General features: G+C 40.2%; 1 protein-coding gene across 2 annotated transcripts in view; it reads right to left on the minus strand.

Annotated features, from left to right (window-relative positions):
- Nucleotides 1-26,126, minus strand: part of LOC311243738 (interleukin-17 receptor E) — a 35,448-nt gene that overhangs the window by 6,235 nt on the left and 3,087 nt on the right. For both annotated transcript variants that reach the window (XM_084333077.1, XM_084333078.1), the window contains 11 exons: nt 19,571-19,669; nt 18,385-18,485; nt 18,172-18,249; nt 15,016-15,118; nt 13,942-14,090; nt 8,561-8,629; nt 7,934-7,997; nt 5,871-6,031; nt 5,705-5,752; nt 5,223-5,268; nt 4,509-4,663 (listed from right to left, as the gene is read on the minus strand). In XM_084333077.1, coding sequence (XP_084189203.1) covers nt 4,509-4,663; nt 5,223-5,268; nt 5,705-5,752; nt 5,871-6,031; nt 7,934-7,997; nt 8,561-8,629; nt 13,942-14,090; nt 15,016-15,118; nt 18,172-18,249; nt 18,385-18,485; nt 19,571-19,669 — 1,073 coding nt within the window. The remainder of the gene's footprint in view (nt 1-4,508; nt 4,664-5,222; nt 5,269-5,704; nt 5,753-5,870; nt 6,032-7,933; nt 7,998-8,560; nt 8,630-13,941; nt 14,091-15,015; nt 15,119-18,171; nt 18,250-18,384; nt 18,486-19,570; nt 19,670-26,126) is intronic.

Consider the following 26,126-nt stretch of genomic DNA (forward strand, 5'->3'; position numbering starts at 1 on the left):
TAACACATTGGCTGCCAGCTATTTTCCTCATCCTGTTCTCGCTAGGCCACGCTTTAAAAGATAGGGGTGCGTCACCTTGTTTGTAGAGCTATATCTATATTCTATATTATAGCTATGGATACAATACTATGGTCATTTGACAGTAACTATCTTCTGTCCAAGATGCAAAAAAAATAAAAAATTATTCATGAATAATTTTTTTGCGCGTTATCCCGTGGTGAATATAAGTATAGTTTCGGAATGATCCGGGCAAATTCCTGGGAGGCTGAGATAAAGGGCACAACGTGAATTCTACTAAAAGCATTGGCGTTTCATCCCTGGACACGCTACTATTTCCAAATCAACTGTATATAACAGGTATTATGTTTCATCATGAATGCATGAGAGGGGGGGGGGGGGGCGTTTCTGATGCTTTGATTGCCAGTAACGGCATTCGTTATGAACACCACACACGCCGATCAGCTGGAGCAGAATGAAAACATTGCATTGTCCACGACATGAATCTCTAGGCTTCCCTGTACTAAAGAACTGCGCCCGGAGCGGTTTAAACATAACACCCGGTCTGGAACAGGGTTTACTGCACTCTCGATACTGCCACCTGGCAGGATCTGGCCGGTACTGCACCCTCGGCGTCCCAGTATGCCTTTTAACGGCAACATACAGGTCCCTGACATTGAATAGAATATTCAAAAAAAAAAAAGGAAAAACAATCATACTCGTTGTTGGCGCTCAAAGGATGGCGCCCAATAACGTGTATAATCGTTGTTGGCGGGGAATGAGTTAAGATATATATATATATATTATATCTATATATATGTATATTATTTTTAAAAATTCTACATGTCTCTGCTGTAAATTCCCCTGTCAAACATAACACAAACTCAGCGAATGTAATTAAAAACGGAAACAAGAGGGCCAAGGCCTTGAAGCGACAATGTTTAAAAATAAAAATAATAATAATAATAATTATTATTATTATTAATTCATCAAGTTCTGGAGCGTGTACAGAGCACATTGAGAGCACTGGATTCAACATGCACTCACTTGTGTATCGCCAGCAGGGGTGTAAAGTACTTGAGTAATTGTACTTTGTTACAATACACAAGTACTGTTTTTGGGGATTTGTACTTTACTCAAGTATTATTAGGTTTGTATACTTGTACTTTTACTCAATTTACTTTTCAGAGAAAAAAATACATACTTTTTACTCCTTACATTTAAAATGCAGACCTACAAAGTACCAATCTCGCAGGTCCAACAATTTTAATTAGTATATTTGTTTCTCTGGCCGAACTAGCGTTAACGTTATTAATCCTGCGGCCTCACTTTATTTAGAAACAGCCAATCAAATCCCCATCAATGGAAAATTAACCCGCCCATACCCATGCTGATTGGTCCTTGTGCAAGACTAGAAAGCGGGGATCTTTGATTAAACACCTGCTATCAGAAGAATAGACAGTCGGGGGCGGCTAAGTGGCGCAGTGGGCAAGGCGCTCGCCACTAATGCACGAGATGCTGGGTTCGAGCCCAGCTCTCGGCATTGCTACCAGCTTGGCTGGTCGTTCATACTAACGCAATTGGCAGTGTTAGGGGTGGGAAGCTGGTGGGTGGGGATCGGACGTTGTGGACAGCGACTCCTACAGGTCGGTTGGTGTGCCTGCACAGCAGAATCAGGAAGCAACGGGGGCGGCGTGTCCCTCCCACGCAGACCCTCGCCGCTGAGAGATCACGCTGTGCAGGTGAAAAGATGCGACGGCTGCCTCCTCGAGTACCGGAGGGGACACGTGATGTAAGGCTTACTGTAGTCCACATTGCAGCCGGCTTGTGGGGGGCATGGCCTAACAGCGTTCGAGACAGGGGAGGGTAGAATTGGACAATATATACGAAATTGGGATGGGAGAAAAATAGAAAATTGGAGAAAAAAGTAGATAAAAAAAAAAAGAAGAATAGACAGTCAGAGTGACGAGCTACAGAAGACGGCCACAAACGAGTGATGAAGAGGACAAACGATAGTACGAGTGATGAAGAGGACGGAACGGTCAGTGTGGACGGACAAGATGAGCACCCATGGCCCTATCTCCAAGAAATGTTCTCTTTGGCCGCAGTCAACGCCGATTCTTATAGAATATAGAATGAAGTGTCTCCTTCACCTCTTCAACTAACTCACCTGGTGCAATGTGTAGTTAAAATGAAAACGTGGTACTTTTTAGTACTTAAGTACATTTAAAAGTAGAAACTTTTTTACTTTTACTCAAGTGTGTTTTTAGCCAGATACTCAGACTTTTACTTGAGTAAGATTTTGAGACGGTACCCATACTTTCACTTAGGTATAATTTCTGGGTACTTTTTACACCCCTGCTCACCAGACATGACACTAGAGCAGTGCAGCTGAGTGTCCTATTCCCCATCTCTCACCTCTCTCACTCCTCTCTCTCACCCCTCTCTCCCCCCGTCTCACCTCTCTCTCACCTCTCTCCCCCTGTCTCACCTCTCTCCCCCTGTCTCTCCCCATCTCTCCCCCTGTCAGCCTGTCTCACCCCTCTCTCCCCCTGTCTCTCCCCATCTCTCCCCCTGTCTCACCCCTCTCCCCCCCTCTCTCACCCCTCTCCCCCTCTCACCTCTCTCACCCCTCTCTCCCACCCCTCTCTCTCACCCCTCTCTCACCCCATCTCTCAGCTCTCTCTCCCCCTCTCTCCCCCTCTCTCCCCCTCTCTCACCCCTCTCTCCCCCGCTCTCTCTTCTCACTCTGATACACACACAGGGGCGACAGTGGCTCAGGAGGTAGAGCGGTCATCCGGGTAATCAGAAGGTTCCCAGTTCAATTCCCTCTCCTCCCGGGTAGCGTGTCGAAGTGTCCTTGAGCAAGACACTTATTAACCCCTAACTGCTCCCTATGAGCGGGTTGCCACCTTGCCTGGTCGCCTCCGCCGTCGGTGTGTGAATGTGTGAGTGAACGGGTGAATGTGAGGAACAAATTGTAAAGCGCTTTGGATAAAAGCTGTTATATAAATGCAACATTTACATATACAGTACACTGATAGACTCTTCATAGGGCAATGTTTACCAAACCAAACAAAATGTACTGTACATACTTATTTTGCAGAAATTAAAACATCAACACAATTAAATTAACATAAATACATTTTGTGTATCTATCAGTTAAATTGCATATTTACTGAGGTTCATTCATTTATACACACACACACACACACACACACACTAAGGCTGTCCCCGAACCCTGTTTTTAGGGTTCGAACGTTCGCCAGGGTTTATCGAACGAAAAAAATGTTGTTTACAGTGATGGCTGTTCATGTAAACATGTAATTAAACAAAGCACTCAGAAGAAAATAAACAAGCTACTGCATCAAAGTTACTACTTATGATAAACAAAGGCATTCGTTTTGTGGCATTAACGTTATATAGTGCAGTCTCTTGGTTACATCTGTGGACAGTTACACGTTCAATAACATCAGCATATTATTTACCCGAACATAGCAAGTAGCAAGCATTACTCGTTCATACTAGCTCAGTTCCTTCCGTTGCTCATAGAGCCCTGAGTTGTACCCATTCTGCAATCTGTTTTCAATCAGACACATGTATAGAAAGGCTTTGTTTTATTATAACATTCGTTGCAGTAAAATCATTATGCCTCGTTTGGTCATCCTCATCTACGTGGTCGGCGGGGAGCTAACGTATTAGCTACGGTAAGTTTGTTGTGGTTCTCGCAAGCAGATCAATGGCGCCATTCCCGGAAGTAAAAAAAAGAATAAACGCTTGCCGATTGGTGGTAACAGCAGAGGCGGGTGCAAGCGGTGTGATGTAATTGGCAGAATCGACTGTCAATCAAAATTTTTCTATTGCATTGGTTGAGAGCTCTGGTTGAGACAATAGTATCCAGCTGCAGCCCGGCAGACTATCCTGGTTGAGCCGAGCGCCGCGGGGGACGCGCCTCTTCACATCGCCTCAACCGAACGTTCGAACCCATTAATTAAAGTCCGAATGTCAGCGTAACAAACAAACGTTCGAACGTTCGGGCTCAGCCTTAACACACACACACACGTATCTATATATTTATAGTACACTGTTCTATAATGTATTATACTTCTATATAATTGTATTATTTTTATTTTATTATACTATAACTAAATCATACTATTTATACTACACTATATTATATTGGTATACAGTATTATACAATATTTTAATATATTATTATTCTATGTTAAGCTGCTATATATTATATTACTATACTCCTACTAGCCTGTAATGCTATGCTATATTATCCCGTTATGCTAAACTGCAATACTACACTAAACTGTGCTATACTGTCTTATCTTTTCTTTGAACAACTTTTTGAAGTGAAATATATTAGTAGAACTCTTTACATAATTCTGCAAAGAGTTCCATAATTTCATACCTATAACTGAGGTGCACCTTTGTTTTAAGGTGGTTCGTGCAGATTGGTGCTTATATTTGAATTCCCTTCTGCTTTACACACACACACTCACCGTCCTCACTGAGTGAACATGCCCCCGGGAGACACAGCCCCTCTGGCCCAGGACACACAGCTGAGCAGAGAGGGTCCGAGCTGGGGCAGAGGAGGTCAGGGACACACGGAGGCTCCGTCTGCCTGGTCCAACGCAGGCGTCCCATGTTGACTGACCTACAGGAGAATAGTTACAGTGGTTATATACTGATTGATTGATTGATTGATTGAAAATGTTATTAACAGATTGCAGAATGGGGTACAATACAGTACAGCTCAATACACACAATTGTTAAGGGCGTGCAGACCAGAGAAAGACTTTCGTCTCGTTTACATCAGGGTCCCCCATTTTCAATTTATAACATCTATGACATACACGACATAACAAATATACAGTACTGTTTATTTACAGACAGAGTTTCTAAAAGAGAATATATACATTTCAGGGGAGGAAACTGTACATTGGGGGGGGGGGGGGGGGGGGTGGTTGGGGGGGCGGGGGTTGGAAATTTACCGGGGGCCAGTTTCGAACTTCAGCCTCCCGTAGGTGCTTTTTTAGAGCGGTTTTGAAGGTGGGTAGTGATTCACATTATTTTACGGCTGTGGGTAGGGTGTTCCACATTGTTGTGGCATAATTACGAAACGTGTTTAGTTCCCTCTATACTTTGTATACAACCTATACAAAGCCCAGTAGTGGCTTTTGGACTCTTGTTATTGTGATCTTCATTAGACTCACCGGGCTGGAAGGGACAGTGGACATCATGGCTGCCTTGGAAGGAGAACTGCAAAGTTAAAAGGAGAGAGATGAGATGAGCGTTAGTGACTGAAGAACATAATGATAGAAAAACGCTTACACACACACACACACACACATTTACATTTTTACATTTTGTCATTTAGCAGACGCTTTTATCCAAAGTGACTTACAAGGTCTGTACGACAAGTCAGCAGGAAGGGTACAACTCTTTCAGCTGAGTAACAATGTTCATCAAACAGTGCTGAAATGTGGGTGCTGCAGTGTTGAGTGCATAGTAGTAGAGACATATTAGTATAGTAGGAAGAGTGCATGATAGTAGAGGACAGTAAGAAGGTTAGTGTATTTTATTTTTTTCAGATATTGATTGAAGAAATTCAATTCAAAGAAATTGAAAAAACACACACACACACACACACACACACACACACACACACACACACACACATCTGGATGGGCCTCACCTGAAAACACATTTGAGGATGCTTGTCCACAGAGGAGACGTTATATTTCTGTTGAGGAGGTCAGGGAGATATTGAGCTCATTAATTCACACCATCATCACCATCATAAAGACTCTACTGGGCAGCCGCCACCACCAGTAGTAGAAGTCGCCTGGTGGCCCACTTACCAGCTCAGAAATCGCGACTAGCGTTGAGTTGAGGACAGGGATGCAGGAGCTTGCGTGTTGTCTCCAGCAGAGGGTGACAGAGGGCTTCAGGTATTTAGCAGGACACTGGGAGCTCCAGGCCACACTTGACTCGTACATTGTGACTTGACCATGAAGAGCATCTGAGAAGAGTACAACTACAGTATTAGGACTGGCCGACCATTTTATGATTAATTTGGACAATAAAACTGGTTATCATGATATATTAATATTTATTTATTAAATTATCGCGTTATGAAAATTAACTCAAAATTAATTACAAAAATATGTTTTTTTTTTTTTTTTTTTAATAATATATATATTTTTTGTATCTCATTCATTCCATAAGAACGTAGAATACACATTTACAGACTTTTTTTTTAATATGGCAGATTTGCATGTTCTTGGTATCTGATTCTAGGGACATCTATGGATCTCAGGGAATGTATTCCCAGTGTCAGAAATACTGTGGGCTAGATCCACAAAGAATGGATTGCACGGTGCAAGTTGCACCCTTAGTTACAATTAATTATGAATTGAAAATGGGGGGCCCTGATGTAAACAAGACGAAAGTCTTTCTCTGGTCTGCATCCCCTTAACAATTGTGTGTATTGAGCCGTACTGTATTGTACCCATTCTGCAATCTGTTAATACAATTTCATTCAATCAATCAATCAATCTGTGTGGTGATTGATTGAATGAAAATTTTATTTTGAGTAAATTGTAGGCCTAATGAACCAAATGAGAATATCAATAAAAAAAAATGTTATCTTTGACTGTGAATAACACCATGCTCAAATTGACCAGACCTGAAAAATCTAAGCAAATTAATAGATGGAAGATGATTAAACAGAAGGTTTTGTAGATACAGTACTGAATTCTGCCATCCGGACACATGCAATTTGAAATATGATTATAGAATATAGAATATCAGGCATAAAATGGCTATGCGATTAAAATGCGATTAATTAGATTAATTAATTACAAATCCTGTAATTAATTAGATTCATTTTTTTAATCGCCTGACAGCACTAGTTTAGACCTCTACACTACCCAGCCTCTCCAGTGCTTAGACCTCTACACTACCCATCCTCTCCAGTGCTTAGACCTCTACACTACCCAGCCTCTCTAGTGCTTAGACCTCTACACTACCCATCCTCTCCAGTGTTTAGACCTCTACACTACCCAGCCTCTCTAGTGCTTAGACCTCTACACTACCCAGCCTCTCTAGTGCTTAGACCTCTACACTACCCAGCCTCTCTAGTGTTTAGACCTCTACACTACCCAGTCTCTCTAGTGTTTAGACCTCTACACTACCCAGCCTCTCCAGTGCTTAGACCTCTACACTACCCAGCCTCTCTAGTGTTTAGACCTCTACACTACCCAGCCTCTCTAGTGTTTAGACCTCTACACTACCCAGCCTCTCTAGTGCTTAGACCTCTACACTACCCAGCCTCTCTAGTGTTTAGACCTCTACACTACCCATCCTCTCTAGTGCTTAGACCTCTACACTACCCATCCTCTCCAGTGCTTAGACCTCTACACTACCCAGCCTCTCTAGTGCTTAGACCTCTACACTACCCAGCCTCTCTAGTGTTTAGACCTCTACACTACCCATCCTCTCTAGTGTTTAGACCTCTACACTACCCAGCCTCTCTAGTGTTTAGACCTCTACACTACCAAGCCTCTCTAGTGTTTAGACCTCTACACTACCAAGCCTCTCTAGTGTTTAGACCTCTACACTACCCAGTCTCTCCAGTGCTTAGACCTCTACACTACCCACCCTCTCCAGTGCTTAGACCTCTACACTACCCAGCCTCTCCAGTGCTTAGACCTCTACACTACCCAGCCTCTCTAGTGTTTAGAACTCTACACTACCCAGCTGTTCTAGTGCTTATACCTCTACACTACCCAGCTGTTCCAGTGCTTAGAGCTCTACACTACCCAGCCTCTCCAAGCAACAAAACACCCTTTCCACTTGAGCTGCCCGTACAGGAGGGCTGTTCCAACAAAACACTCAGACGTGAATCATCCGTCCCACTCACCTAAAGTTACATTCTCAAATGGACAAAATAGAACTCGCTCAGCGTCCGTGAATGTGTAATATACCTGCAGACAAAGACAGACCGACAGACAGACAGACAGACATGTTAGGACATCTCTCCCAATAATACAAGGTGGAAATAGTGGCAGGCTGAATAGGGAGGTGTAGTGTTACGTCATTGTTGTTTCCGGCCGGTTCACCTCGCTTGAAATTGCAATGTATTCCCAATGGACACATTTCTAAATCGTCTGGTTTTAAAACAAATAAAGCATGAACATTGGCACGGTGTACCTTTCTGTGTGTATTCATCCACAATCTATAGCTCAACATGAAACAATTCTCAATTAATCGTAAAATAATTACATATAATTTTATTTCAACCAAAATTGCTTTTAAACAATAATGTTAGTGATAGATGGGAACTAATTTTGTAAAAAAAAATGGAAAGCTTGCCAATGTTCATGAGGCAGAATTATTACAATAGCCGATAATACATTTTCCCAATGATAAATCCCTATACGGGTGGACCGCGCGGGAAACTGAAGTGACGTCAGACTACACCTCCCTATTGTGGTGCAAATAATACAGGACAACAGCTGATGGTTCAGTGTCTCCTGGTAGAGCTCACATGCAGACAGAGACAAGGCAGTCGGTGGGTGAAGTTGAGGACGGCTGACTGAGACTGGGATGGATCGATCTGAAAATAACACAAGTTTACTTCATAACAAAAAGAAATTACGTCTCTCAACTGCTTTTGTACTGATACTGATATACTGTAAATCAGGGCTATTCAACTGGCGGCCCGCGGGCCAGATCCGGCCCGCGGGATGATTCTGACCGGCCCGCCAAAGATTACATGATAATAAAAAAAAATAAAAAAAAATAAAAAAAATATATTATTTTTTAATTTTTTTTTTTTTTTACTTTTTTCTTTTCATGTCAACGTTAACACGCACAATTGAGCCAAAAGTCACTCAATTAATGACAGATTTCATTGATAAATTGAGGGAAAACCTTGCAAGTCGATTTGATGAATTTGACATGTCAAGAGAATTGATGCATTTTGTGAGCAACCCATTTGCCAATGTAGCTGCTATTTCCACAAAAGGACAAGAGTTCCTTGCATCACTTCACATTGATGAAGGTCTCCTGCAACTTGAAATAATTGACATGCAAGCATCATCTGCTCTGAAGCAGGCACTTGAGAATGAATCCACCAAAACATTTTGGATAAAGTGTATTCATGTCAACACATTCCCCAAAATAAAAACGCTGGCAATATCTGTGCTAACAATGTTTGGCTCAACATACACCTGTGAATCCAGTTTCTCTCACATGAATGCCATTAAAACAAGCAACCGTGCCTCCTTGACAAATGAGCATTTGCATCACTGTTTGCGGGTAGCCCTCACTTCCTATGAACCCTCTTTCTCTGCCATTGCCCAGTCAAAGAAGTGCAATCGCTCTCATTAGATGTGTGTATGTAGGCTAGGCATGTCTGCCCCCCACCCCCCTGATGTTTGAGAGTTAAGAGTGGACAATAAGTGCTAATAAGATGCTGTGATTTGCTGTTGTTGCACAGACATGAAGCACTTTTTCATAAGCTCAGCTGCACTATAAATGTGTTTTTTTGTTCAAGTGTTGATGTTAGAATGTTCAGATGCACATCATGCACTTGTTTGTTTTTTATTTTATTTTTATATTGAAATGTTGAAGAGGAGATGTTGCAGTTGTTGCACAGTCATAAATGAAGCACTTTTTGCAGGAGATGTTGCAGATGTGGCACATAAATGAAGCACTTTTTTTGAAAAGTATACTACTTTTGCAATGTAGTTAAATAAAAGTTGTGAAAATGTGGTTGCGTGTTGTGTCAAGTGTACATATATTCATAGCACGGGGAGGCGCCGTGGCAGTCCGGCCCCTGGCCCCTTGGGTTTCTGACAATGTGGCCCCCTGAACAATTTAGTTGAATAGCCCTGCTGTAAATAGTGCATTTTTATATAGCGCTTTTATCCAAAGCTCTTTACAATTTGTTCCTCACATTTTACCCATTCACTCACCCATTCACTCACCCATTCACTCACACGTTCACTCACACCGATGGCGGATGCATGTCATAATCTGAACTACCTGAACACAGACTCCTCTACCACCCTCTGGCGCTCTGTTTGCGGTACTGCAGGCGAGTGTCTGGAGCCTGCTGACTATTGTTTACCCCCTGTATCTGTTATCGGTCCTGTGTTCTCCCAAGTATGTTCTGATGTCCTAGTCCAGCCCTGTGTTCCCGGTGTATATTCTTATGTCCTGGTCTAGCCCTGTTTTCCCAGTGTTGTTATGTTTACTATGTTTATTCCTGCCTGTTAATTTAGTGTCTAGTCTCCTTCCCTTGTATTCGTGTGTTTTGATATTCATGTGTCCTAGCCTGTCAGCCCCCAACTGTTCCTTGTCAATTATAATTAGTACCCGTCATGCCGTCCCGTCTACCAGTGTCGCGCCATTGTTTTGTTTCCTGTGCCAGTACCTTTCCGCACTGTGATCTGTTTCTGTTTACCTCATGTACTGTTCCTGCCGTCCGCGGAACAGAGACCTGTTTCCCGTGAAGCTCCCTGTATCCTGTATCACCTGTTACTCGCCGGGTAGTGTTTTGCACCGTGTGCCTTTTCCAGCCATGCTGTGTATTATTTCTCATTTGTTTTCTAGCTGCCTCAGTTTAGTGTCGTGTACCTTTGTTCGTGCCTGGTTTACTACTGCTCAGTAAAGCCTTCATTATACTTTACTCCGTCGACTCTGCCTCCTCTCTCTGGTTCATAACCATTGTCCAGCATTTGGGTTCTACACACCTTCCCTCGCCACAAACCCTAACAAGGCAACCATGCAAGGTGCCAACCTGCTCATCGGGAGCAGTTAGGGGTTAAGTGTCTTGGTCAAGGAGGAGCAGGAATCAATTACCAGACGACTGCTCTACCTCCCGAGCCACTGTCGCCCCTTTGTAATGGACTTGTACACAGCAATGGTCTTTATTTACTGTATGAACATTTATTTTTTGCTTTTTCTCCCATTTCCCCACCACTCTATAGTCTATAGTCTACCCATATAACTCTGTATAGCATGTACAATAATGCTTTACAGTATATACCGTATATATATTTATATATCGTATTTGACTGCATATATATGTAGCAGCCTGAATATTCTACTAAGTATTCAGAAGTGCTAACTAACTGTTACTTTCCCTGTGTGTGTATAACGTGTGATAAACAGTGTTCCTTTGGATAGCTCGCCCAGTCTAATAACGAGGTGAGGTGCTACTCTTCTCCGGCTTCAGTATGGATCACTAACAATAACATTGAAGCACCTTTTCCCTTTCTGGAGTGGGATCAGTGAGACTATTTGTGAGCTCCCGCACAGACTTGATAATAATAATAATAATAATAATAATAATAATAATAATAATAATAATAATAATAATAATAATAATAATAATAATAATAATAATAATAATAGCTTCATTTTATATAGCGCCTTTCAAGAGACCCAAGGTCGCTTTAAATAGATAGGGGGGGGGGGAATAACAAAGTAACAAACATAGTGGACAGACACAACATATAAATATGATGATGGAATTCAAGTTCAAGTTTGTATTGATCACATATAGGCAGGCTACACATGGCGTAGGCTACATCATAAATGGCAGTGAAATTCATTGTTCTTGTATATGCTCTCGTATTATTGTTTACCTAATACCGACAACAAAATAGATTGTATGCCTCTACAAATCATATGCAGGTAGAACATTTACGGAAAATCCATCGCGATTTGGAATAAAATTGAGGAGAACTTTAATCCCTGGGTATTAATCGAACGAAACGGGAAAAGGCAGTCATATTCCAGCACAGTCTTTATTAGCGTTTGCGCTGGCCAGGCAGCAATGGTTAATAGATATCATATCCGACATCACCGTACGTGTACACGTCTCTGTCAGCCTGTCGCGTATTTCTCCCATAACACGCTTCGCTCGGCTTAGTCCACTTTTCCACATTTCATGGGGGTGTTCCATTACCGTATATGGTTAATTACGGGCGGTGCTATATGCAAATACTTAAAATCGTGCACGAGTGTGGAGCGTAGAACAAATTATATTTATCAACACGGAGTGTGCGTAGAACCTGTGTACGCACGTGTGATAAATCCCGATTCTTCTGTGCGTACACACATTCTAAATTCTGTGCTTAAGAAGCAAAATAGAACACTTTCTACGCATTGTTGATAAATGAGGGCCCAGGACTCATACCTCATCAACTTCCCACCCGCGAACACTGACAATTGTGTTGGGTTGAATTAGGGCTGGGCGATATGGAAAAAAATCATATCGCGATAATGATATGATAATTTTATTTTATTTCTCGATATCGATAATTATCGAATTGTTATAAGTATTAAAAAAAAAAAAAAAAAAAATTTAACAACAGATGTATGTTTATTTTGCAGCAATTCTTTGTCGTTGCCGCCATCTTTAGTGTTACATCCCCTCACACTCCAGTTCTCAGGCTGCAGCTGGTTTAAAAGCTAAAGTAAACCGGCTTCTCTGCTGGCTGTGGCTCCAGAGGAGTTGAACAGTTCTGGCTCTGTTAGTTTATTTTCGATCTTTTGGCGCTTTTTTGGTGGACAAACCACCGCACATGTGCACTGTGACTCGTGACTGGAGTCTAGTTCTGCTAGCACACATAGCCTACTGTGTACAGACGGTTTCAAAATGTATTTTAAATTAGAAAGCAAACAAAATAAATGGACAAGAGAAAAATAAATCTCAATTTGGTCAGTATTGTCATTTGGACAAGCAAAGCCATTACTTTAAGTTGCAGGCAAGAAAGACAAGTCTGTCCACTGCCCTGTTGCAGGTCACAAAAAAAAAAAAAAAAAACGATTTTTCGATTTTTTTTTAATTTCGATATTCGATATCGATTATTAAAATATATCGCGATATTTATCGTTATCGTTATATCGCCCAGCCCTAGGTTGAATTCCTGACCAAGCCGGAGGTACTGCTACCGGGAATTGAACCCGGGTCTCTGCTGTGGTTTTCTTTGTCTTTATTCTTTGTTTGGTGACATGGTTATCTGCAGGCGTGGCCGTCAGACCCTGCTCGGCATGGGACAAGAGTCGTGTGTCCAGTAGGGCTGAGCCCAAACGTTCGAACCTTCATTCGTTACGTTGGCATTCAAATTCTAAATCAACATTCGAATTTTAAATTGTTTATAAAAATATATATATATATTATATATTTTCTTTAAATATTTTTCTCATTCTGTTTAAACCAATGGGGTTTTTCTTCACAGTTGCAGATAAAGATTAGGCTACACTAATATTATAGTATTAAAAGAAACTGATGAGTTATATTCATTAGAAAGTTGATTTAATTTATTTGGTTGGGCTGGGGCTTCTCCCTGGGCTGGGTCTGGGGCTGGAAAGTTGATTTAATAAAAGAAAAATACTAATTTAATCAGATTAATCACTTTATTCAAATTGAGGATTTAGTTTGAGTATATAAAAATATATAAATATATAAATTATTAAAAAAAAGTTTATTTTCTTTTTTTCTTTACATTTTTTTTTATAAAAAACGAAGGTTCGAACGTCCGTTCGCAAAACCCTGACGAAGTCCCAATCCCAAAAACAGGCTTCGGGGAAACAGCCTTAGTGGCCAGACTGTGAGTTTACTCAAGACACACATTTTGTCCAGCAGTATCGTCTCCAGTCGAGGGGTTAGTGTGTTGTTATAAGTTATAACTGGAGTATTCTTGTATCTTCCTACTTTTAGATTCCATCCATCAAACACAAATCTGCCTGCAAAGGATATCCTCTCTCTCTGGTGTCTTATCTGCTTTTGATGAACAGGCGTTTGCAGATGCATGCACATACACACACACACACACACACACACACACACACACACACACACACGTACACACACACACACACACGTACACACACGCACACAAAAACACTTACAGTAATACGGGTGGAAGGGGAAGTGTCTGTGCAGAGGTATTGATCGTGTTTGAAACACCATTGGATATACACTCTGTCTCCAGGCCCCACAGTCACACGGACAGATCGAGACCGCTGGTCGACGGACAGGTCAAACTGTGGTGCCGGTTCTGAATCACACAAACACACACGCAGTCACAGTACATCCATCTAGTATCTACATATGCATTCATCTAGCAGCTGAACAATAACAGACTATCAATTATACCCACAACACACACATCCACACGCACACACTCACTTTAAATAAACAACACACTGTAGCACCCACTTTACCCACTTAGACACTAACACACACTTTATATTTATACTTTATATTATATATTTATATATTTGGCATCAATCCCATGCACCTCCCCACCACAAGGTGGCACCACAAGCTAAGCCATACCTCACCATTCTACACTGTACTGTATAGTAGCTGACTATAGACTGTACAGAAGTATAGACTGTACATATACTGTATATATGTATATTGAACATTTTTGTTTTGTTTACACTTGTTTACGTACTTGACTTTCTATTTTATACTATTTTACACTATCTTGTTATTTTTTATCTAGCACACTCTCAGGAGCAAAACAGAAAGAAGCATTTCATGCAAAAGTATTCTGTATTTCTGTATGACAACTAATAAAGAAACTTGAACTTGAACTATCCATATTGCATGATTGACCATATTCACACGGTGGCCATTTTTCACTTATGTGGGAACAGGGTGGAAAAAAGGAAATCCCAACCTGAGCATATGACAAAATGGTCACCGTGTGAATATGCTCAATAAGGACATTTCACATATCACATTTCAGGATAATCATGTTGCATTTGCATTGTAGGATTATTATTATTATTATTATTATTATTAGGATTCCCTCTGTTAACCTTCTGTAGTGTGGTAGTGAAAGGGTTAAAGTAAGTGTAGATGATGAAGGTGAAATAATAAGAAGAGCAGGAGCTCCTGGAAAGGGAGAAATGGAGAAATGGAGAACAGAGACAGATGTCTGGTGACAGAAACCAGAGGTCAGAGGTCACTACCTGGTACTGTGTGAGTGACTCTGGAGGTCCTGAACCCTGAGGTCAAAGACACAGATACACGCTCTCCCCGTTCAGCCCGGTAGCAACTATAAACCAGCTCCCACTGCAGGAAACAAAACCACATCCTCCTTCTCATCATTATCATCATTATTATCATGATCATCATCACCATCATCATCACCATCATTATCATCATCATCAATCATAATTATCATCATCATTATCATCATCATTACCATCATCATCATGAGCAGGAAATGTGAAAGGCTTTACAGACCAAGTCTTGGTGTCTTTATTATTATTATTATTATTATTATTATTATTATTATTATTATTATTATTATTATTATTATTATTATTATTATTATTATTATTATTATTATTATTATTATAATTATTTTTATCAAATATTTGTATTTCTTTTTATACACAAAACAAGACAAACACAATACAGTAACAATAACAAGACCTCACAATACCACAATAATAACAACAATGACATTAGCAATAACAAAAATAATAAACACAGAACATAAAAAATCAACTTATACTATTACAGACACCACAATAGATGCCACAAAAGACAATAAATGTCATTATTATTTATTATTATTTATTATTCCCCCTGTTTTATTCTTTTATTACTTTATTTTATTATTGATAATTTTACTGTCTATTCTATTCTACTATTTTATTGCACTGCACTATTTTACTGTCTATTGCTTTTTATTACGGGTTCGAAACTGTCAGGTATTAAACTGTGTGGGTATCAAGCAAGAAAGACTGTCAGGCTTTAAATCTGTGTAGGACCCAGGGCCCTCATTTATAAAATGTTCTTAGAAAACCTTCTATTTCCACACGTAAGCACAGAATTTAGAATGTGCGCATGCACAAAAGAAAAAGGGATTTATCACACGTGCGTACACAGGTCCTACGCACACCTGTCATGATAAATATCACCTCGCTTCTACGCTGAGGCTCGTGCACACTTTCACGTATTTGCATACCAAAACCGCCCCGATTAACCATATACGGTAATGGAACACCCCCATGAAATGTGGAAAAATGAACTAAACCGAGGGAAGCGTGTTATGACAGGCTGACAGACGTGTACACGTACGGTGATGTCGGATATGATATCTATTAACCATTGCTGCCTGGGCAGCGCAAACACTAATAAAGACCGTGCTGGAATATGACTGCCTTTTTCCGTTTTGTTTGATTAATACCCAGGGATTAAAGTTCTCCTCAATTTTATTCCAAATCGCGACGGATTTTCCGTCAATTTTCTACCTGCTGCATATGAGTTCTAGAGGCATACAATCTATTTTGATGTCAGTATTGGGTAGCCTATATAAACAATAATACGCGAGCATATACAAGAACAATGAATCTCACTGCCATGTATGATGTAGCCTGCCTATGTGATCAATACATGAACTTGAATTCCATCATGTTTGTGTGCGGGAGCTCACAAGGCTGTTGTCACAATGGGTGGTACAGTAATAACAGTCTACTACACAATATCACGATGGACCATGCCATGTAGCCTATGTTCTATTATGACATGATCTGTGACGACAAATGTTCTAGAATGTTTGATGACATCATACTCTGACAGCATGCCTATGATCAATAAAAACGCGAACTTGAATCCCATCATCATACTTACATAGTCTGTCCACTATCTTTATTACTTTGTTATTCCCCCCCCCCCCCCCCATCTATGTAAAGTGACCTTGCATGGGTCTCTTGAAAGGCGCTATGTAAAATGAAGCTATTATTATTGTTATTATTATTATCATGTCTGTGTGCTGAGCTCAGTGAAGTTTCAACGGAGCGAGGTAATCTATTCTAATCAACAAATTGAAGTAGAAAGCATTCCGTTGTGGCCAATCTTATTTGGAAACATGACACAAAATAATAGTATGTCGCTTTTTATTTGAAACAATATTTAATGGCGTTTGGAGGTGGGTGTTCTGCTTCTGCCCCCCGTGCCAAACAAGCAAGCCAACCTCTTGTTCCCGCATGAGCCCGTTATAATTACACTACTGTCGCTATTTTACAATGAACTATAATGAATTACGGGTCATACAGAAGTTGAACACGCCAGTGTTGGAAGTAATGCACGGAAGCTTATTTCCGTGTTGAAACTAATGCATTAACTGAGGAGCGCATATGCCGTAGTAACGATATTCTACCACTGGGCGTCAGCTAAGCATGCTCAGAGCTGTGCGTAGACATAAGCACAAAGTCAAGTTCAAGTTAAAATTGATAAATCCCACACTTTGCTTAGAAATGGTCGTACGCACGGGTTAAGCACATGATTGTGCGTACGTCACGTTGATAAATGAGGGCCCAGGCCTAGAATTGCACCCTGAGAGGGAGGTTTGCCCTGAGTGGGAGGTTTGCCCTGAGTGGGAGGTTTGCCCTGAGTGGGAGGTTCAAAGGGTCAAAGTGGGTATCAAACAAGAGGGAAGACTGTCAAGTTTTAAACTGTGGATACCAAACAGAAGGTAAAGACGACTTTGAACTGTTAATCAAGAACTATTTTATTGCACTGTAAAAAACTGATTTTATATGTCTGCACTTTATGTGCTCATTTCATGTCTTTTCTATTCTACTAAAACAGAATCAAACCATAAACAAAGTGGCCTGTTGGGATGTTAGATCCTAATGTGAAAAACTGTGATTTTATATACCTGCACATTTTACCCTTGCTATTATTTTACTTATATTTCTACGCCCCACTATCCGCTGGGTGCATACTATGACCGACGTTATCATGTTTTGTAACAGATTACAGAAATTCAAGAAGCCTATTGGAACGTGAGGTTCTGATATGATTTGATTAATATATCTGCATTATATTATCCCACTTTATGCATTGCTGCTTGTTTTACACAGATTGTATGTCTTATTTCTTACTGATGTAAAGCACTTTGTATGAAAGGTGCTATACAAATTAAGTTATTATTATTATCATCATCATCATTACCACCATCATTATCATCATCACCACCATCATCATTATTATCCTTATCACCATCTTCATCATCATCATTATCATCATCACCATCATCATCATCGTCACTACCATCATCATCATTCTCATCATCAAAGACCTAAGAATTCAAATGAAAATAAAAACCTTACCACTGTAACATTGTTACTGACAGTCGGCTTGATATGCTTACGACATGTAACGTCAGCTTTTGTAGGCCTCTCAATCCACTAGAGAGAGAGAGAGAGAGAGAGAGAGAGAGAGATGTTGGTTTTCCCATTTTCCCCGTAATGACATTAGAGATCAATGCTCTAGAATCATGATTATAAAGTACATGAAAAGCTCAGAAACAGAGATCAGACAACCTTGATCATGCGTTTCTTCTGGACTGGCTTGATGGTGATACGCCTCGTTATTCTGGAGGATGACTGGATTGTTAACTGCAGTTTCTTTGCTTCTAGGAGTTCTAGGAGAAAAAAAGAAACTCATTATTGCTCAAGTCAAGAGACGTGCAACAATGAAAGTTACAAACGTATGGTCTAAGAAAGGCGTGGAAGAAGAGAAGGAGAGGTGCTCGGCACTGAAGACTGAAGAGTCACCGCTATTTCAAATAATTTTTCAAATATATGTACATATCTTGAAAATGGAGCAACATGTGGCTGAAATACTACAATTTCACCAAATATGGATTGAAATATTACATGCTCTACAAAGTTGAGATGAACTGGTTCTTGGAACTGAAATCTGGAGGTGGAGGTGGCAGGTGCCAGTGGCTGATCTTGTTGCCGGGCAGAGGACCGCACCATGAGGTGCCGGGGTTGGTCAATGGCAGGTGGCAGGTGCCAGTGGCTGATCTTGTTGCCGGGCAGAGGAGCGCACCATGAGGTGCCGGGGTTGGTCAATGGCAGAACAAGGCGATGGCAATTTACACTGACTGAGCCATTGATGGTGGTCTTATAGCTTTTTGTGTATTCGTGTAATACACCCCAAGGGAGTATAAACTACTTCTTGCAGCTCCTTTAAATATTAACTAACGCATATAACAATATTTAAAAAATTAAATGTAACTTCAATATTGAGCATCTTCTCCTGTTTTCAGTTCCGACTGAGAGTGTGTGTGTGTGTGTGTGTGTGTGTGTGTGTGTGTGTGTGTGTGTAGATTGGTTGCTATCATTTTGATGTTCTGTCATTATTCTAGTTTATCTTATTTCTTTTGTTTGGTTTTGTCATTTTTTTTTAATAATAGTAAAAGAAATAATATTATTATTATTAATAATAATAATAATAATAATAATAATAATAATAATAATAATAATAATAATAATAATAATAATAATAATAATAATAATAATAATAATAATAATAATAATAATAATAATAATAATAATAATATTATTATTATTATTAATAATAATAATAATAATAATAATAATAATAATAATAATAATAATAATAATAATAATAATAATAATAATAATAATAATAATAATAATAATAATAAATAATAATAACAATTGTGGAGTGCAATGTGGAGATTTGACTCCTCCATACCTTGGGCTGTGATCTGAACACGCACACTGACACATTCAGAGTGTTGTTTCCTGGGTTCTGCGGACAGCTTCAGAGGAGCAGGGCGGCGGCTCGAGGAATCTAAACACAGGGATTATTATTATTATTATTATTATTATTACTACAGCAAAACTACCTAGCGACTGTTTCACTGGGATTCGGTTGCCAGGGAACAGTTTGGAGCCAAATGCATTTCCTGGCAACTATTGTATTAGTAAACACGGCAATAGGAAATAAATCGTGTCATTTTAGAATGTCATTGTTGTCAACAGTCTATAGCCCCCCTCTCCCCCTTACACTAACCAAGCTCCTGACCTGATGGACTAGACTCTTCTGTGTGTTATGTTGTGCTGTATTTATGTATTTATTGTGTCATGTTGTGCTGTATTATGTATCCATTGCTGGGAAGGGGGTAAATGTATCTACGTATGTTCCAGTTTTATGTACTGTAGAGCTCAATACACTCTGTACCGATCACAAATACCACCAACCTGGTTGTGTGGCAATAAAGGAATCTTGTATCTTGTATCTTGTAGACTACTGCAACACTTCCAGTATTTTGAGCTTGTGGGCGTGAAGGAATGTTGATTAGACTTATTTGATGACAATCACCTGTTGTTTGCCTACCAAGATGTATGCGATGACGATGTAATGAAATAGATTATTTTACAGTCTCTGAATCTTTGGGGTGAGAATGCCACAAACATTAGGTAATATGAGATGGTTTTGAAGGTTCACATGTATTTAAATGCTTATTTAAAAAGGGGGGGGGGTGTTGAGGTCATTATAGCTTGTTGTTATGGTTCATCTTGTAATCTTTCAGAGGATGGCACATTTTACCCGAGTCAGGGTTGTTGCAACTCATTACTAAACGTTGGTTTGTTTTCCCTCTCTGGATATGTACACTACATACCGGTAGTCGATTTTTAATAATTGATTCCCACAAGCTCAAAATACCGGAAGTGTTGCGGTGGTCTAATGGTCTAATGTATATACAACCAATAGCATTGAGCCCCTTGATCATCTTTGCATTTTTTTAAGTTTGCATTTTGTACTTCATTGTTTGTACTTTATTTGTATATTGTATTGATTGATTGATTGAAAACTTTATTAACAGATTGCAGAATGGGTACAATACAGTACGGCTCAATACAAACAATTGTTAGGGGGATGCAGACCAGAGAAAGACTTTCGTCTTGTTTACATCAGGGTCCCCCATTTTCAATTCATCATGACATTTGACATACAAGACATACAAGTTTCAGAGAAAGAGATCATAAAAAAAATATATATACATTCGAGGGGGAAGAAACTGTACATTGAAGGGGGTTGGGTGGGGGGGGTTGGACATTTACCGGGGCCAGTTTCGAATTGCAGCCACCCGTAGGTGCTCTTTGAGAGCGGTTTTGAAGGAGGGTAGGGATTCACATTATTTTACGGCTGTGGGTAGGGCATTCCACATTGTTGTGCGAAACGTGTTTAGTCCCTTGTTTGAGCAGAATCTGGGTTGAACATGATTTGTGGAACTCCCTCTGGTGTTGTGGTTGTGGAATTCGCTGACCTTTGGGAAGTATTTCGACATGTACATAGTATCTTAGTGGTGTAGTGTATCTTGTACACCAGGCCCATTGCAAGTTGCTGTACTCTGTCATCTACTCTAAGCCATCCTAGGTTGTCAAAGTGGGCAGGGGTGAGGTGGGTTTTAGGAGTAAGGTCAAGCAGTAGTCTGACCAGTTTGTTTTGTGATGTTTGTAGTCTTGTTTTTAGGGCCTTTGAGGTGCTTTGGTACCATGAGGTGCAAGCATAGTCGTAGTACCCTTGAATGAGTGCACAGGAAATATTTGCCTCTATGGAACCCAGGTAGGTAATTTTATCTTTCCTTGTGACAATATTGTTATCAGCGAGCCAGGTGCAGATTCTGCCGAGTTCAGAGCTGAGGGCTTTTTCAACCTGCAACTTGTCCCTGTCAGAGACCAGCAGGGCTGAGTCGTCCGTGAACAGGAACAAGTTGCAGTCACAAGCTGATGACATGTCATTTGCATAAATTAGGAACAGTAAAGGTCCCAGTATGCTTCCTTGTGAAACACCACAGCTCACTGGGAGGGGGACGGACACTTCACCTCCACCATCTGTTCTCTCCCTTCCAGGTAGGATTGCATCCAGCTCACTGATGAACTATCAAAACAAATTGCTTTTAGCTTGTCAATCAGAATGGAGTGATTGACAGTGTCGAAAGCCTTTTGAAGGTCCAGCATGACCATGCCGCAGTATTTTCCCGCGTCCACCTCGTGTTTAACTCATTCAGCGCCAGGGGGTGCTAGAACGCCATCGCTTTAATCAATGGGGAGACTGCGAAATTTGCGAGTGCTTAAAATATATCTTATATTATTGCTATGGGTCTAATACACCCGTCGATTGTCAGTGAGTTGCTTCCAGTCAACATGCACAAAACAGATTGTTTTTTCATCCGTACATTTCCGTTTTGAATATGAGTATAGTTTTGGTGATTCTTAGTAATCCCAGGAAAAGACGTGATAATAGCGTTTGAGTGGAATACACTTATCACGTTGTCATTTTCGCCTGATTATAGAGTCTTCCTGAAATCAACGCTAGATTATCATTATTATGTCTCCTCGTGCATACATGAAATGGCCCTCGTAGCGGGGCGCTCTCCCCCCCCCCCCCCACCGCAGCCAACAGTAAAAAGCACAACACATTCCACACAGACAGCTTCGATCGCGGTAGAAAGAAATATCAGATCAACGCAAGATTGGATATATAGAGTCCTTACCTGGTCTCTGATGTAATGCAAAAGAAAGTGCAATACCGGCTGGAAGGCGTAGGCGGCGGTATTTGCCCTTTTGCGAGCTCAGACCCATTCCCAATGATAACATCAGGCTGGGTGGATGAAAAATGAATGGATATAGCTAATAAAAGAAATAACTATTAAAACCCGAGTTTTCTCGTGATTGGCGCTGAACGGTTGGCAAGTTAACCCGACTTCTCTCGTGACTGGCGCAGAATGAGTTAATGTGGTCGCTCAAATAGAGAAGGCATGCGTCAGTGGAATGGGATGTTCTGAAGCCAGATTGGAATTTGTAGATTAGCTTTTTTTCCGCAAGGTACTTTTCGACCTGTTCGTAGACTATTTTTTCCATAACTTTCGAGATGGAGGTAAGAATAGAAACAGGGCAGTAGTTGCCTGGGTCTAATTTGCTGCCTTTTTTGTGCAGGGGGGACACTCCTGCACAAGAGGTTTAATATGACTGGGGTGATTGATTGAATGATTGATTGAAAACTTTATTAACAGATTGTAGAATGGATACAATACAGTACGGCTCAATACACACAATTGTTAAGGGGATGCAGAGCAGAGAAAGACTTTAGTCTTGGTGATGGTGGCTGCTGAATCTCTGAGGAATTTGGAGGGGATATTGTCATGGCCAGTGGCCTTGTTAGGTTGGAGGGCGCTCAGTTTTTTTGAGCACCTCATCTGTTGTTACCATTTCGAGTTTGAAGTCGTCTTTGCGGACCCCTAGGTTTTTGTAGAAGGCTAGGATGTGTTCTACCCCAAAATGCCCAGAGTGGGAGGGTAGTTTATTAACCAGTGTTGTGGCTATGTTTGTAAATAAAATGTTAAGTAATTGACCACATCCAGCTTGTCTGTGATGAGTGTTTTCTGTCTTTATGTTGATGTTTGTAAATCTGGTTTAGTTTTTTACTGCAGCCTAGTTGGTTGTTGAGTAATTTCCAAAATTCACAGGGTTTGTTTTTGTTTCTCAGTTTTGTCATTGATGACATTTCTTTTTGCAGATTTGATCATGGTGTTTACATAGTTTCTTAGTCTGTTTTTTTGTTGTTCGAGTTCAACCACATGGGCTTAGAGATCACTGTTTGAGCTTTTGGCAAGCTTTGACTGACTTTTATAAAGTTCAGAGCATTTTTTGTCTCTGGTTTTCATAGCGGTCAGTATGTCTGAGTGCATCCATGACTCAGCGCAATTTTTAACCTTGGTGGTTCTTAGGGGGGCCATGTTGTTTAGTATTGATGAGAATTTGGTTTTGAATCCAAGCCATGTTTCTTCAACTAGTGTACCACTGAGCTCATAAATAATAATAATAACTAGACAATACCACGCGGGGGAAATTGTGAAAGTGTGGGTGACGCCTGTGCACCGCCGGCCAACGGGAGAGGGTCTCTCGCGAGTCTCTATGACAAACAAAAAAAAACGTATTAAAAAACGTTTCAGAGTTTTTAAAAATGTTGGGACTTTTCCGAGTTTTTTAAATGTTTCGGACTTTTCCGAGTTTTAAAAAAAAATCAGACTTTTCCGAGTTTTTAAAAATGTTCGGACTTTTCCGAGTTTAAAATTGTTCTGCCTTTTCCTAGTTTACAATTTTTCAGACTTTTACGAGTTTTTAAAATGTTTCAGACTTTTCCGAGTTTTAAAAAAAATTCTGACTTTTCCGAGTTTTTTGAATTTTTCTGACTTTTCCGAGTTTTCAATTTTCTGACTTTTCCGAGTTTTATAAATTTTTCGAGATTAAGGTGGTGGCGATCGGGACACAAGGGGGGGAAAAGCTAAATAATCTGGTTTTTCTAGAGCAGGGGTAGGCAACCCTAGGCACGCGTGCCTGCATAGGCACGCGGGGGCATTTGCATAGGCACAGGGGGCAGCAGCAAAAAAATATATATATATAATTTTTTTTTTTTGCTTTGAAATATTATAGTGAAATATTTTGCACTGTTGTCGCATTTATCTTGTTGAAATCCTCCCACAGGTTCTTTTTACTACCACATATTTAATTGAGACCCTTTATTTGTTTATTATTTCAATTGAGCTGGAAATACATTGCTACATCATTCAGTAACATTTGCAGAGCTGGCTGACACTGTGCAGATCACGAAACCTACTGAAGGACTTGGAAACGGGTGCTGCTTTTCGTTACATATCCGTGTTCCAGTCCCCAATCAGAATTTTGTCTACATCTTCAACCCCAGCTAAACACCCATCAAGTGTATTGTCGTGGAATATATTATCATGTCATTATAGATCTGTGTTGAAATGCATATTCTATCATACATATTCGATAGCCTTGACTAGTTTAATATAGGTCAACTAGCAGAGCTCAAAGACACTAGGGCGACAGTCTGGCTGACGTTCAGTGATAACAACCTCAAGCCTCAAGGGTATAGGACAGATAGACATTTTCAAGTAAATCACATCTTGTTCTTTTCTTCTTTAATCTTGACTCCAGTTTTGTCTCAGGGACGATAAACCTTTAGACTTATCTTCTGTTTTTATTCTCTCTTCTATGTTAAATCTATGTGTCATCTTAATGTACGTCATATCATATCTGATATAATATGTTACGTCTGACAACTGTGTATTTAACATATGTCTGAACAGAACTCTTGGTCACTTTATGACCAGAGGCCACTGTGTGAACATGGGTCTCTGACTGTAAATTGAACTTTCATTGTGGCCGCGGTGAAATAACTTTTCTTCTTATTGTAAATAAACTTTCCTATTATTAATAATGACTCAGAATGATTTGTAAACGGCTCATCGTTTAGTCCATAGATATTTCCCATTACAGTATCATAAAAGCCACTCTGTTCTGGTGGTCTGTAGATGGTGCCGACTAGTACAGTCTTAGCCCTTTCGAACAAAATTTCAACCCATACCGTTTCAATTGCATTATGATTCAGGTCAGTACGGTTAATGAATTTGGTATCTTTGTGTATATACATGCAGACACCACCTCCATACTTGTTCCTGTCATTTCTGACGATTGAGTAGTTTTCAATTTCTATCTCAGGGTCTTTTACTGACTCGTCAAGTTTTGTTTCAGAGAAACATAATGATGTTTGCCTTACCGTTAATAAGTAACGTTAGTATAGTGTTTGGACTTTATTCTTTTTCCTTTTTTACTGTATGAAGCACATTCTCAGGGGGCTCATACAGAACCAAGCATTTCACTGTAATGTACCTTATATACGTGGCAAATAAAACAAAACTTGAAACTCAATGATTACATCTGACTGATATATTATATAGTAGGCGACCTAATGATTACATCCGACTATAATATATTATAGTAGGTGACCTAATGATTACATCTGATCCGACAAATGTCCTAACCCAGTTGTACAATAAAGACCAAGCATGGCTTTGTCAGTATTCCAATGTACCCCCCCCCCCACCTCCAATGCACAGCCCCACCCAACCCCACCCCACCTACCCAACCTCCTCCAATGTACAGTTTCTATGTCAAATGTATGTCAGTTTTCCAATGTACAGTGTCCCCCCCCCCCTACCCAACCCTCCCCCCCTCCAATGTACAGCCCCACCCCACCTACCCAACCTCCTCCAATGCACAGTTTCTATGTCAAATGTATATGCACTCTTTTTCTGAATTTTTTTAGTATCACAAACAGTACTGTATTTGAAAATCTGGTATGTCATAAATGTATAGATGTAGCAGTACTGTCTATCTGTATGTCGTGTGTGTCATATGATGAATTGAAAATGGGG

The sequence above is a fragment of the Notolepis coatsorum genome (genome assembly GCF_963971535.1).
Source record: "Notolepis coatsorum genome assembly, chromosome: 17".
NCBI classification, from domain to species: Eukaryota; Metazoa; Chordata; class Actinopteri; order Aulopiformes; family Paralepididae; genus Notolepis; species Notolepis coatsorum.